Source organism: Toxotes jaculatrix, chromosome 3, assembly GCF_017976425.1.
Source record: "Toxotes jaculatrix isolate fToxJac2 chromosome 3, fToxJac2.pri, whole genome shotgun sequence".
NCBI classification, from domain to species: Eukaryota; Metazoa; Chordata; class Actinopteri; family Toxotidae; genus Toxotes; species Toxotes jaculatrix.
In genome coordinates this window covers 20660680-20675733 of record NC_054396.1, presented here as the reverse complement: position 1 = coordinate 20675733, position 15054 = coordinate 20660680, and the positions used below count along the sequence as shown (strand labels likewise).

The window sequence follows — 15054 nt, the reverse complement described above, 5'->3', positions numbered from 1 at the left end:
AAATCAGACACACATTATTATTCAAAGCAGAATATTTTATACATGTTCGAATATGTCTGGTTTACCCTGCCCTGCCACAGGGCTAGAAAAAAAAACACCAGCTGGTTTATTATAGTTTTGGAGTTATGACCTGTAAATCCTTCAGATTAGAGATTTTGCCAATGAGAGGAAGTCAAATTAATCTGATACCACACTTCCTTCAAGGTCAGATACAGACATGGTTTAGGCTTTATTCATTTGAGAAACTGCATGGGTATGACATGAAAATATCCACCCCCTCATAACTGTAAAACTTCAATCACTGTAGCAGTGGTGATAGGTCTGACTACAGTTGACAATTCGAGTATTTTGTGGGTGTTTCTGAATGTAGGGCTTATAGATCCAAAGAAAGTTTGGATTAATCTGTTTGGTTGCTTTGACCTTTTCTTGTACAAGCTGTAAGCCAGCTTCCTATGAAATTAAGCTTGCACTGGGGAACAGAATACCTCACTGAGATTAAAATACTTTTTCAAACTTTACTGGAATGAATGACCACTGCTGTCAATATTTGCAAATACATAATAAAATCAAACACTTTTTTGCAGTTAAAATTTTGGTGTAACTGAGAGCCACGAGTGTGTGAATGCATGAGTATCAAATCTCACTGCACGTTTTTGGGCACCCTTTCAGATTTAGACATTGCTATATTACATCAGATTTACTGGCATCTATCAGTAAAGTGTGCAGATCCACCCAGTTGTGAAAGGCATTGATTTCATTGGTTCAAAGCTTTATTCAAACGCAATTGGTGTAAACATGCTCTACTTTGGCTTAATTGAAGTGATACTCTGGTAACTTTCAACCTGGTCGACCCGGTGTCACATTTTTGCTCATTATGATTATTGGTCATTGTAACATTTTACCAGCTAAATCACTTTGGAGATTTTGGAAATGGACCCAGGAAAAATTATGCCAATTTGACCAAGAAGCACAAGCCTCTTAAAGCTTTCTGTTAATCCAACAAAAATCAACCAAAAGTAAACACAAAATATAGCTGTCAGGAAATCACAGCAAACAAAACAGGAGACTAACACCCAGGTTGTCAAATACCAGAACTTCCCTTTAAGTTGCCCTGTGGCTCTGCAGTGTGAGCCAGATATTTGATTTCACTTCTGTGTGAGGTTTGTAGGTCTTGCCTTTCCCTACCTGCAGATGGTTGTTCTTGCCGGAAGCCCCCACCATGTCCCACTGGCTACAAGACTTCTTCGGGATCCTGTGGTTGACACGACTGCTGAAGCCACCGCCCACCTCATCGTACAGGTTCTCTGTCAGGTTTTCAGGCAAGTTGCTGGAGCTCTGGCTCCGTGTGATCATGGGGACCACCCTGGGGTTCAGTGGTGCAGTTTGAGCTGCGGAGGCCACGGGGGATCCAGGGACCGTGAGGTGGCCTGGCGCGGAGGTGGAAGAGTTGGGGGTGAAGGTGAATCCAGAAAGGGGCAGGGTGGGAAAGCGCCCTCCACCTGTGCGGTTGGTGCTGTCCAGCCCCTGGAAGGCACTATGGGAGTTGAGGTTTTCCATGGAGCGGTAGAAGGGTTTGCTCACTGAGGAAGATAAAAACACAGATCAATTCTGAATATATTTTCCTTCTATTCCCAAGAGAGACATTTTTTTACTCTTATAATACAGATATATTACTATATTATTATATATAGTAATACAGTCATAGTAAATGAAAAACCAGACATTTTCTCAGACTCTGTCTTATTCTCACACGCTACCTTGACGCTGTTCATTACAGGTAGTCTCTGTTGGACTGGGAGTGAGTGACACCCTTGGCAGGATCCTGAGGTTTGAGTTCAGCGAGGCAGACATTACCAGGCGCTGTGGCGAGGGCATGGGTGCAATAGGAACCTCTGTCACATATGTGGCAGGTACATACAATGGCTTGGTTTTACTGGCTGCGCCAATCCTCCGCACCTGTCAAAGGAGACACAGATTTCCAAATGCTAGAGCTATTTTCTCCCACATAAATCCACTTTGTTCAACCAAGCGGCAACCAGTACAGCTGAGGACTGAGGGCGATCCAGAAATGTCTAACCCCACAGCTCCTGTGACTCCAACAGAAGCAACGAGAAACCCCACAACTTCTCTTTTGAAAGACAAAGACAATATTTTTTTCTCGCATAACTTTATGGGCTAGTGTCACTTCCTCTAGTGTGTTTCTTGGAAGCAATTTAATAATATGTACCACAAGATCATATAGAAATTAGAGGACCATCTGAGATTTTGCCATGCTGTTTATGCTACGCTAACTAATATCTCTCCATATTATAAGAGTGTGCTCACTTGATTCACTGGTTTCTCAGATTGTTACACACGCAGCTGTGATGCAAATCTGAATATCTGACAGGATAAGGATAGGCCTATCAATACCTATTTTTCTAATAGTAAACAAATTGAAAAAAAGATAGAAACCAAATATGAATACAAGCAAGCAGTTCCGTGTAGCCACAGCCCGATGTAACTACATGGTTATCCACAGACTGTTAAAAACACTCTAAAGAGCCAAGGCATTGCACTGGGTAACATGTTCCTGGGCACTGTAGTTTATGTTGAGTCTGTTTCACATTCACAGTTTTGCTGCTGTAAATACTCATAAACACAACAAATAAGTGGTTGAATGCCAAACTGTTTAGGAAAATTATCCAGCTTTAAAAAAAAAAAAGACAGTATATATTTGTGACCAGAAGTTTAAGATTTTTTCTTCAGTGAGAACCAGTGGGCCTGGGGGCTCAGAGCCATGGGCAAGTTGGGGAGGTCAGAAAGAACTGAGAGATGGCCTAATGTAGTTTTGGTTTTGGGTTTAGTTGTTGACAATAAGCAAATACAGAATATTACTAGCTTTATCCTTTAATCCAAACATTCCTCCAGAAAAAAAAGAACATTGCAGACGCTATGTTCATGATTTGCTAATAATTTTGGCACTGTTTTCTCACCTGCCACCAGTCAGTGTTAGTCTTCTTCAGGAGAATAAACCGTTCACCCTCCCTTATGCAGACCTGGCGTCCATCGGCAGCGCGGTAGTTGTAGTCATACTGAGCCTCGAGGACCACCGTACCACTAGGGACCCCACACACTGTCATTCCCCTGGTGGTCACCACAGGTGCTGCAGCATGCTGCTGATGCCCCACAGAGCGCCGCCAAGTACCAGACAGCATGGCTTACCACACAGTCCTGTTCAGCAGGCTTTGCTGGGCGTGTGCTGATGTGTGATACTGGAGATACTGGTTGAGTTAGCACAGGACAGGTGAGACTGGAGCCAGGCCAGTGCCATGCTCTGAAACAAGCACAGAGGACAAATTGACACAGGGATAAAGAGAGAGAGAGAGAGAGAGAGAGAGAGAGAGAGAGAGAGAGAGAGAGAGACAGAGAGAGAGACAGAGAGAGAGACAGAGAGAGAGATTATTAAAGCTGTCAGAGAACAATGAAAAAATGTCACCTGGTTCTGTACAGGTGCACAGGAAAAGAACATGAATCCTTTTAGTGCTAAAAATGGAAGTCTGGTTTAATCTGGGTAAAATCACTGAACTGTATGACAATGTTAGAACATTTTTCTCTGCATCTTTTTCTGCATAAAATGTCTCTTCTAGCAAAAATGCCAAACATGCATTGGTTCCAGTTCCTCCAATGTGAAGATGTTTGACTTTTTCTTTTATAATCAAGAACTGTCATTATAGTAATTACGAGTAAATTGCTATCACTCTTGTATCTGTCTCTTCCATATAGAGCTACAGCCAGATGCTGGTTAGCTTAGGTACATATACATATTTATGTGTATGTGTGCGTGTGTGTGTATACATAACATATATGACTAATTCATAGATTATAGAGTTTCATAAAGTTGTTGCCATTTCATTTTCTGCCAACTGACTAATCAAATAAGTAATTAATCATTTCAGCACTAGACAGAACTGCCAATGTCGGTAAATGAATGATATTAACATTTTCACTTGCAATTAACACTTTCAGTTTTGAACTTGACAGACATGATTGAGGATGAAATGTCACTGCAGATATTTCCACACCACTACAGTACCTAGGAGAGTAAATAACTCATGCGTTTGGAGGATGTAAGGAGAGCAGTATACCCAAAATAGCATCTGTCTCTGTGTCTCCACCTGAGCCAGCATCCCCAAGCTAAGCCCCTGCTCTACCCAGCCAAGACCCGCTTACATAAGAGAGCATCTAACTTTCTGCCAGACACATAGCAATACAGCCTAAACACAGTACATGCACCCACCCACCCACCCCCACACGCACACTGTTGCAAATACACACAAGCATACACAGAGAGGGGGAACATCCCTAGGCACCTAGCAACAGTGCTTCAGTCACACTCAGGCCCAACCCATCTCAGTCTGTGTGATAAGAGCAGAGGCAGCAAACAAGAGAATTAATATAAAAATGCACGTCACTACTGAGGATGGGATACAGAGAAGCACTAAGGAATTAGATACTGTAGATGGATAAGATGGGAAAAAAGAGAAGTCTGAAAGCCTGGGGCTTACCAAAAAGTGGAAGAAGAAAAAGAGCATATAGTTAGGACTAGATAAGAAAATAAGAAAAGAATAGAGAGACTGTGCAGCAGATGAATGGATGAAGGTGGATGAAGCTGTGAGCCATGAGAAGGCGATGGAAGAGAGGGCAGGGTTAGCTGACTGAACCTTGATAATCCCTCTGTTATTAAAGCACAGAAATGAAACTGTGACCCCCACAGTTACAGAGAATTACAGTAAAATCCCTTTGTACCAGCATATGGGCAGAAGGACTGCCTGCCTGCCTCCCCTGCCTGGCTGGCTGGCTAACACTGGCAGGATGATCATTGCAAGGCACCTAGGAGCATTTCCAGTGTTTGCTGACATTTGCTAACAGTAGCCACCATTAGCTGCTGGTCACACAGGACCAAGTAAGATTGCAGCAGTTCAACCTCTGAGTGAGCTGCACTGAGTCACACTGTGTTTTTTCTCACATTGTGTATTTATTTTACATGTGTAAAACATGCTTGAAGGTCCTGCAGAGCCATGACACCAAATACACTAGTTATTTCGCTTATGCAGGATAATAAGAGAACATAAGAATAAGTAAGGCCTTTAAAAAATTTTTTAGATGGTTCACAGCTGAGTTTTTTGAGTTTACAAAATCCCCTCCCGCTGTCTTCACCTGCAAATTGTATAAATGTGACATTAAATGGCGTGACAATCACAACACTGACGATATTTATGTCTATCTGTGTATGTAGGAACGAAAATGAATATGCTGCAGCTGCCTATATTGGTAAAATTGTACTATAGTTTAATCAGTTTATGCTTGTTTTTCCTGTGTAAATGAAGCAAAGAATGTTTGTGACACAAGACAAATTTCAGAACAATCTGAAATGTCATTTGATCTAATCTAAAATAAATCTTACTTAATTCTAGTTAAAAATAATGAAGTACTGAAATGTTTTTTTATTAATGAGCTAACATAGTGTGTATATAATAAAAACACACTTAAAAAAAAAGAACTACAATTGATCTCAGGAGGGACAGAGGCAAAAGCTAAGGTAGAAGGCGAGCATGCAAACAGGAAACGGCATAGACATATCACGTTTCAACCACAGTTTGGGTCATATCCTCTCCATCTTGCCATTTGTTTTTCTGACGTGGGACAGCTTTAGCAGTTTAGCTTTAGCAGTTTAGCTATAGCTGTTATAGCCCGTGAATGCTAACAGCCAGTATAGTTTTTTTAGCTGCATGCATATGCGCATGTATGTATGTATGTATGTATGTATGTGTGTATATGTATGTATGTATGTGTATGTGTGTGTGTCTGTCCATGATTTAGACTATGAGCTCTTCTCCCCACAAAGACAGGAAGAGCTCTTCTGATACAGCAACACACATGTTTGTCTTTTCCTGTCTCTCCTCACTGCTCAAAACAAACGACTAGTAAGAAGAAAGCAAAAAAAAAAGAATAAATGCAGACTAAAATAATGACACCCATCTACTGTACAGCTGTATCTAACTGAACATTTGTAAGGCAGATACAGTACCTCAGAGCCATCAATTCACTTATCAGCACTGCCACAAAGTTCTTACACAGACACTGGAGTTTTTATCACATCATGTGCAAATTAGGCTGTTATAGCAGGGTTAAAGTCTCTGGATGTATTATTCAGCATTTGGATACTTTAATGATGCTCCCAAAGGGCAGCAGCTCAGACTGCTTGCTAAGGGGAGACAGAAAACGTCAGATGTGGCAACAGATTTTAATGACAGTACTTGCATCTGATTTACACCAGCAACGACAGTGGCCATTTGAAGTTAAAACAAATGCTTGAACAGTGTCAGTAAATCTCTAACAAGAATGGTGTTACTCTACTCCAACTGGCAAAACCTGCATTCATCAACAGTGAAAATGGGATGAAAGGACAAATTATGATCTAGAGCACATAAAAAGCGGCCAGACCGTGTTTGTATTTGCAGGTCAGATGGAGAGCGGAGAGGGCACTAGAATCATACACCCAAACACACAGAGGGGCCCATATGGTGTCAGAGACAGACACAGGCACCCCGTCATAGCTGCTGAGAGGCACTGAGAGTTTGTGCCAGGGGCTGAGGGCACAGGGCTTATGGCATGGTATCAACAACAGCAAATGGAAAGATGAAGGAACTGCAGCAGACAAAAAAAGAACAGTGAAAAACAAAAAATGGAAAGTGTAAAAATGAGAGCAAACTTTCAAGACAGGGGAGAGAAACTGGACAGTGAGTGCTACATGTAATTTGCCTGTCTGCCTTTGCTTGAGTGCTTTCACTCCACCTCAGACTGCGTGTGCATGCAAGTCAGACCGAGCTGAAGGAATGGAGATACAATTTGTGCATGCATGCGAGAGAGACAGAGAGAGAAAGGGAACGAGAGCAACTCACCATGGTCCTGAAGTGAGAGCAGGTGTCTACGTCAGCAAGGTCACCAGCTCACTCCACAGTCAGATCCATGCATGTGATAAAGCCTTAAACAAAACAAACAAAAAATCAAGATGAGATAACCATTCAAATGTATTTAAACAACTGACCTCAAGCCAAGCCCAAATGGAAGAGACACTGCTGTCTTCTAAGATTAAGCACAGAAACAGAGCGGGTTTATGAAAAAGGTGGGGCAGGAAACCACAAAATTGGACACAAAACAGTATCTCCGCTCTGCAGAAAATCTCACACTCTGTCTCTATCATGAACACACTCACACAAAAGAACACACACAGTTAATCCTATGCTCCAAATGATCCTGCCTCTACTAACTGAACCACTGCTGACCCTACCTTCCCCCATGTAGCCAGGATTTTGCTTGAGAGATGAACACAGAGGGCACGACAGAGATAGGGAGAGTGTCAGCTGGGTGTTACCCATTCATGCGTAGAAACCATATTTGCACTTGAGAAGGAGGAACATGCATAGAGGTAAAAACAGAGCAAAAGAGGTCCTGTGTGCTGACCAAACAAAAACAAGCAGCAGACCAGTTAATTGATTGAGCTATCGATCCATACGCAGAGCTGGCTGGTCAACAGTGCCACTGGACATTGGAGATCAGCCACAAAGTTAGTTAGCACTTCCACCACATGGGTATTAGAAGTGGAGCAGAGGACATAATGTTCATCCAAATCATCTTAGAATGCTATACCATCAGCATTTTACATTTTCAGTCAAGTCAACTATCCTGAAAGACCCTTGGATTAAGTCAACCATTAGTCAACCATTTTCCAAAGCACACATCAATTTTTAGATTAACTTCATGGATTTCAGCTCTTGACACAATGGCACGAAAATCTACTTGAAACCTACTTTCATATATATATATATATATATATATATATATATATATATATATATATATATATATATATATATATATATATATATATATATATATATGAATAATAACTTGTATCTGATGTGTTTTTTGATGAATATGAAAGTATTTTTCAAGCAAGTTTAACCACAGCACACACTAAATCTCATGCTCATATACAAATATGTGTTAAACTGAGGTTTGAGGGGAGCACAGAGGAAAATCCTTTTTGGTCATCAACACGTGGTACCACAGCTGTTTGAGGGTGTCTTCAAGGACACACTAAGATCTGAGAGAGGCTTGCAAAAATATGGTATGCTTTCGTAAGCAGTAGTGTAAACTATACACATTGTGTAGTTTATGGTCTAAGGCATGCATGCAAAACAGCTGCAGATAATGTTATCATGACACCTTTGAAAACACCCTGAGGCTAGAGGGGAGGCTGAGTGAAAGAATGCAAATTACCACGTAATAAAGTATATGGCTGGGGGGATAAAACAAGCAGTTCATGTTTAGAAAGCCTTTATAATGCTGAAAGAGCACCTGAGCTGATGCCAGGAAAAGAAAAGTATGACAAGCATTAAGAGCAAATGGGGAATAAGTTGCAATGTTCCCCTGTAGCCCCATCAGTGCAGTCAGAACTACTGCAAATACCTCTACTTCAGGTGTAAATAATGTCTCAGTTCTGAGATAAGCCACTGAATGGCCTGTTAAGCTCCCACAGAGAGAGTTTAAGGCCGCTGTGCCTATCAAACTTCACCACACAGCAGGACGAGAGTGAAGGGTGTTGGTGCAAAGTTTGGTGTCACATCATATCCATATTCATTCTATACGTTTGAAGTCGAAAGAGGGCGGCTTTAATAATCATAGCTACATGCTCTTCAAAGAGAGATGAGACATGGGGAAGAGGAATATGGAGTGAATGAGGAACTTCAAAGCGTTTTGGTGTGCACTCCCACATCCGTATACACACAGCAAACACATGCACACATACGCACGTAGACTGTACATGTATTTACATATGTATGCCTATTACCAAAGCGTTCACAGGAAAATGAGAGAAGAGAACAAGTTTCTCCATTTCACGCACTCTGTTCAGTAACTTCAATTAACACAAAAACAAATTTTAAAAATGGAATTTTAACACAGCAGCTGTTTAAATAACTACCTCAGCCAAACAACATGCTGCTCATATCCAAGTTCTTCACTGTGACATGAGACACGCTGCATTGTGCATGATCTCTGCAAACTAGCATCTCTAGTTTGTCTGCTCAACGCACAGTCAAGTAAGGCTGTGTGAGATGAAGTATTGCATCACATCATACAATCATACATGATGGGTAAAAGGAATTGTAACACAGCAGTATATTTTGGAATGAGCACAGAAGTGCCTTGAAATTTTCCTAAAATCAATGCAAACCCAATCAGTGTGCTACAAAACTCTGACTAAACTACACCTGAAACAGATTATAAGATCACAGAGTGAAACCTTAAACTTTGATGATTCAAGATCTTTAACATTTTATACTTAACCTTTAGCAATTAGCAGTCAACAACTTAATTGTGAATACGGCTAAGCCAAAAGTCAGGTCAAATTTTCCTATCTGGCCCTAAATAAAATCTTTTTTCTCAAGAAAGAAAAAAACTCTCCTTATATCTATTAATTTATCAATGTACACTTTTAGCCTAAAGTCAGTCCACCCTCAGCCTGATGAGCAGTTATACTTAGGACAGCAATGTGAAGGAACACTCACTTTTGTCTGTGCATGTACGGTTATAACTACTAGCTCTGATGTCTCTCTCTCCATATGAGACACATGCCTCAAGCCAAAACAGCCTTTCATCCTCCCAAAGCCGTGCATTATTGATGATTAGACCAGAGAGAGACACTGAAACACAGACTGCGTTTCCCAGTGTGACTGCTGGCTGCCTGTGTGAACATGTGTGAATGCATGGCTTGTGTGTGTGTGTGTGTGTGTGTGTGTGTGTGTGTGTGTGTGTGTGTGTGTGTGTGTGTGTGTGTGTGTGTGTGTGTGTGTGTGTGTGTGTGTGTGTGTGTGTGTGTGTGTGTGTGTGTGTGTGTGTGTGTGTGTGTGTGTGTGCGTGCGCGGGTGAGACCAAACAGGTGGGCTGGATACTCTCACTGATTAGATGTGTAAATTGTCAGTGAGCCAATCAAAAAGCAGGCAATGGCAGTAAAGCTACCATTGGCTCATTTGTTCTACTATTATCATGACAACAACCCTCCGCGCTCTACGACCAACTACTATCCTCAGTGTCTCCAGTATGTGTTATTTTTTTCTTTCTTCTTGTTGCATATAACAACATTTCATATGTGCGATGCCATCATTTCAAGCATTTGCTGACGCAATACTTGTGTTTACAATGAACGCTGCAGCCTGCATCGACACATAGCAAACTTCCTCAGAGAGCTCCCTTGTATAATATTCAAGCTCTCATTTCCCTCACTTGAATATAAACAACAACCAGACAGACCAATGTTTGCCTGTTAGGCAAAATAGTGCAGGATTGCTCAGGGGGCATTTTAAACGCTTGAAAGAATTCATTCAGGCATCACAGTTTTTAATTAGCTTATGCATTTTATAGGGAAAAAAATGGAAAGTGAAAAACATGCAGCCAACTTACTTTTAGTTAAAGAATAATAAGCTTATTTTAGTAAGAGGAATAAGCTTATGAGAAAAGCTTCTTGTTCCATCAAGCAGCTTTTCTTATGTATGTGAAATACCGTAAAAAAAATATCCATCTCACCTCACGCTTTTACTTTTAACAGTACTCAGGTGTAAATCATGTTTTCAGATGATCACATGGCATCACATTTTGAATTAATCATTCAAAATGTCAGAAAGTAGTGACAGCCTAAAGTGGAGCCTTCAAATTTGCTTGGTTTTTTTGATGAACAGTCTAAAACACTAAGACATTCCATTTATGATTGCATAAAACACAGAAAAGCAGCAAATTCTCTGCTGTAACAGGTAATTGACATTTTCTTGAAAAATTACCTGAAAGATTAATTGAAATCTTTTGATAATTATTGTTTAGCCAATCAACTAACTGATAAATCAACTAATAATTTGAAGACAAGAATGATTTATTACTTTAACGCTGTGTCTTTCATGCATTTCTCAACAGAGGTAAAGACTGTTTAGATTTGAATGTAAGACTAACGTTGCCAAGATATGGATTTTGCAGTGCATTGATTTTTGTCTGGAGCAATCAAACAGAATAAGATTTGTTATTCTATTAGTAGAACTAACAGTGCTTAATGTTTCAATCCCTGTAGTAAGTTAGCACTCTCGATGTTGGCAGTGGGTTTTGAGGGGTGAAAGGGAGGGTAGGTTTCACTGGGACCATCAGGTGAGCACCCTCCTTCTTTGACGTTTTGTTGATTCACTATGTGATATGAACCGAAATAAACACTAATTACGTTCACATGGAAGGTAATGTTTGACCAACATTGTGCATATTGTCGCTTATACTCATATTAAGTGTCAATTATTAACAAACAAACAAGGTGTTCTTTCAATGTGTTCCTATATAATAACTGAAGAAAAAATTAAAGAAAATAAAATATCACATAGAAGTCAAGAATTATCTTTTCGAGAATAAATCGAGAATCAAAAAAAAAAATCCCTTCATTCTCTGACTGGGCTTGTGGGTTGAGCCTGTGGGAATGTGCAGTACATTGATGTTTTTAATGAAGAGTGCTGAGCTCCATTGATCCACCAGGGATGAGATTGAGCTGTCAAAAGCTATCAGGCAAGTCAAAGACCCACTTTCAGCCCTGCACAGCTGAAGTGAGTACGATACTGTTGGGGCACAAGAAGAGCAGCTAAGCCTCTGAAGGCAAATGCTACAGAGAAGAGGCACACACGCAGACACAGCTTTGATGACCACAGGGGGTTAAAGGAGTTATTTGTTCAATAAAGGAACATTAGACAAATAACAATATGGGTTTAGGATGAGTCACACATTAGAGGAGTGTTTACCCATGGTTGGTTCAAGTGTTATCAATTGATTTTCTAAAAATTAATTTCCTTCCATTTTTCCTTAGATTCACTGGATATATGAACTCTGCAACTTTTCTGTTCATCAACTAATCAATTAATCATGCAAACTTAATTTATTCCTAAAATATGAGTGTGTGAAATAGCATGCCCAGTAAACGTGATTATTCATAAAGAATTCTGACAATAACATATATCATGACAGTGATGTGTAGTGTTGCACCTATACATAATACAACCTAGTGAAAGCACAAATCGTTGCACAGACACTAAAAGTAAATGGAGGATTAAATCGGATTAAAAACAAGCACAGATGTGTGTGTGTGTGTGTGTGTGTGTGTATGTATGTGTTTATGTGTGCTGGACGGTGGGTGGGGGGCTACTATACATTAGTTGAGATATGGGAAGCCGCTTTCATACATTGTAGACAGTACAGCATAGTGAGTAAATAGGAGACATGGTTTGCACTAACAGGAGAATCCATTTGGCGTATTCAGCAACACACCACGGTCTTCCAACTATAAGACCAGTGTAATAAACAAACTGAACTCAAACTGATTCAGATCTTTTTACTTACCTATTAGTTAGTGACAACGTCTGAAAAATCCACTCTTGCTAGACATCGTCATACAAGATCAGGCTCAAACGATGCTCTACTTCAGACTTTCTTAAACTTGGAGTCCCCAGCATATACTGCATGATCATCTAACTTTATTCACATAAATCGGGTTGTACCTCAAGCTACAGCTGACCAAATGACCTTTCTAAAACAGTAACAAAAAACCCTCACCTTCTATAAGTTTCAATTAGGTGTACTAAATACATTATCATGTATGTGTTTTAAATAACTAATACATTTTTACTATGCTATAATTTCTATATTATCTGTTGGAGCCATCCCTTGCTCTTGAAAGTATGCCATGTGAAATCCCGTTACTAGCTTGGGGTCATGAGAATTTTTGAGACACAGAAATTAGGTCATAGACAAGAAAAGTTGAGAAACGACACACTAGTGAGACCAGATTTCATTTATAGGCAGTTAAAAACCATTACAAGTTAATCACAACTAGAGTACCGTCAACAGACCAATGTGATCTGAACCAAGCGAGCAAAAAAGTACCAAAAAACAAATATTCATCTCTCAGATGTGGAAAGGCCAGATGTCCCAAAACTGCATGTAGAGACACTTTCATTTTGTGGCTTTTTGCCTGGTCTGTACAGTAGAAAGCAGTTTGTAATGTCCTGTATATTTTTGCATTGCAACAGCATGCATGCAAGAAGACACACATCTCACAGTTAGAAAAAAAAGAGAGACCACAGACTTGCTCACATATCCCAGAGCAACAGAATAATCTGACTGGTAACACACCACAATGTAAAACACTTCAATCTCTCAATCTCACTTTGACGCTGCATCCACAACAGCAATCTGTGGAGCACACTAGTAATTACATCAAACTTGTAACCCTGCCGCTAATGCTGCACATGGTACAAGGCGCTTTTAATCAGCAAACTTGCAACTGGAGAATAATCTTTCAAGCCTGTGTCGTCACAGGCTGGTGAAAAAGGGAGCAAATCTCCTGCTTTGCATGGACTTAAAACAGATTATGAAAAAGCAAAAATGCTCTGCATCAGTCAAACTGTTTCCATTGCACCATGTGGTTAACCGATCCATGCACTTTCTGTGAAACATGTAAGGCTAACTCGCTTGCACAAGCATGCAAATATTTCCGCATTTAAAGAAGTCTGTCATATGCAAAGTGCTAAGATCAGCTATTTCTTTTCTTTTTTTTTTTTTTTTTTTTAAATCAGTGTGACACTTATGGAGATGACCAATAATGAGGTCACGGCCTCAGCACCATTGAGCACCACAGAATGTGAGAATAAATCATTGCCTGGAGGACTAGATATACAAACATTGAAAGAAAAAGTCTATTTAAAAAATACATTACATTACATGACAGGAAACTGTAAAATGTGGAAAGTGTTCTTCCACAGGAAATGGTTGCAGGTTGAAGCGTTTTAAGTGCTGTTGGGTCTAAAAGTTGGCCGTTTGCGGCTCTGTTGAGGTGCCCCAGTTGAGTTTAAGCAGTTGTGACGGTATAAGCTACTGGAAAAATATGTTGTTTTGGAAAAGGTGGGCTTGTTATTTTAGTAAATGCAAAATCTGTGACCTATTTTTGTATGCAGACCTAATATGTTGCTAAATAATACTGAAAGAGTTGCAGCATGGCCCTACAACTTTTTTTGCGCCAACTTTGCAGTGGGTGGGAGCATTATGATGCTCTGCATTGTGATTTAATTTGCTGAATCAAGGTTTAAATTAGCTAAAACAAAGTGCATTATGCATTTTTCAAAATAAGGCATTAACAGGCTCCACAAATGTACAGAATGGTGATTATTAAACAAAAATATCATTAAATGAATGAGATATACTGTGATAATCTTATTCATGCTGAATGAGACATAGGCCTGACTGAGAGTAAGATTTTGAAACCTGTAGCCAGATCTAGCCGGCAATAAAATAATGTGATCTAACAACTTTAAAAGCATTTATCTTAAATAAATCTACCCTGTATTTCATCCTACATATCTAGTGAATTTGAATTTATTTACACCGCTAGAACAGTAGACTAAAATACGGCAGAGAGCGTCACAGAGGAACTTTATCTTGCATAACTACTGTCCTCAATAGTATTCTTTGCAGGAAATAAGTTGACTTACTAGTCAAATTAGCAGAAATCTAACCTCCGTATTTGAGAAACACAACATCACTCACCTTGCAGCGACGAGGTGACAGCTCAGTTGTATTTTTGGAGTGAACTGCAGCGATAGCAGGAGTTGCGTTTTGGACAGTTTGCTGCGCGTTTCTCGTGGGAAAGATGAAAATATTTATAACTTGGCATAGTTTACGGAAAGCACAGAGAGGAAATCCGGCGTGCCCTTTTGGAAATTATCAGTCATACACCTGCATTAAGTTGCTCGACACAGTCCATGCTGGTACAACCTCCGGGCTCTTTAAGGGGTTTAGTGGGTTTGGTGATTTAAGAATATGATTTAACACGGAACCAATCAGAGCAGGCGGCTCTGCGGTGCGCACATTTAATCCAAAAACGCCGCCCGGAGTGTGATGAGCAGATATGGGAGACGTATCCCGCCCAGCGGCGCT

The 15054-nt window shown here is 40.1% G+C and overlaps 1 protein-coding gene across 4 annotated transcripts in view; it reads right to left on the bottom strand.

Annotated features, from left to right (window-relative positions):
- The window catches only part of arhgap9 (Rho GTPase activating protein 9), a 39434-nt gene extending 24537 nt beyond the window's left edge, over positions 1–14897 (bottom strand). For all 4 annotated transcript variants that reach the window (XM_041033447.1, XM_041033449.1, XM_041033448.1 and 1 more), the window contains exons 1-5: positions 14665–14897; positions 6945–7027; positions 2976–3316; positions 1758–1956; positions 1186–1580 (exon numbers count right to left, since the gene is read on the bottom strand). In XM_041033447.1, the coding sequence (XP_040889381.1) occupies positions 1186–1580; positions 1758–1956; positions 2976–3197 (816 nt within the window). In that variant the 5' untranslated portion in view covers positions 3198–3316; positions 6945–7027; positions 14665–14897. The remainder of the gene's footprint in view (positions 1–1185; positions 1581–1757; positions 1957–2975; positions 3317–6944; positions 7028–14664) is intronic.
- Between the last annotated feature and the right edge of the window lie 157 nt (positions 14898–15054).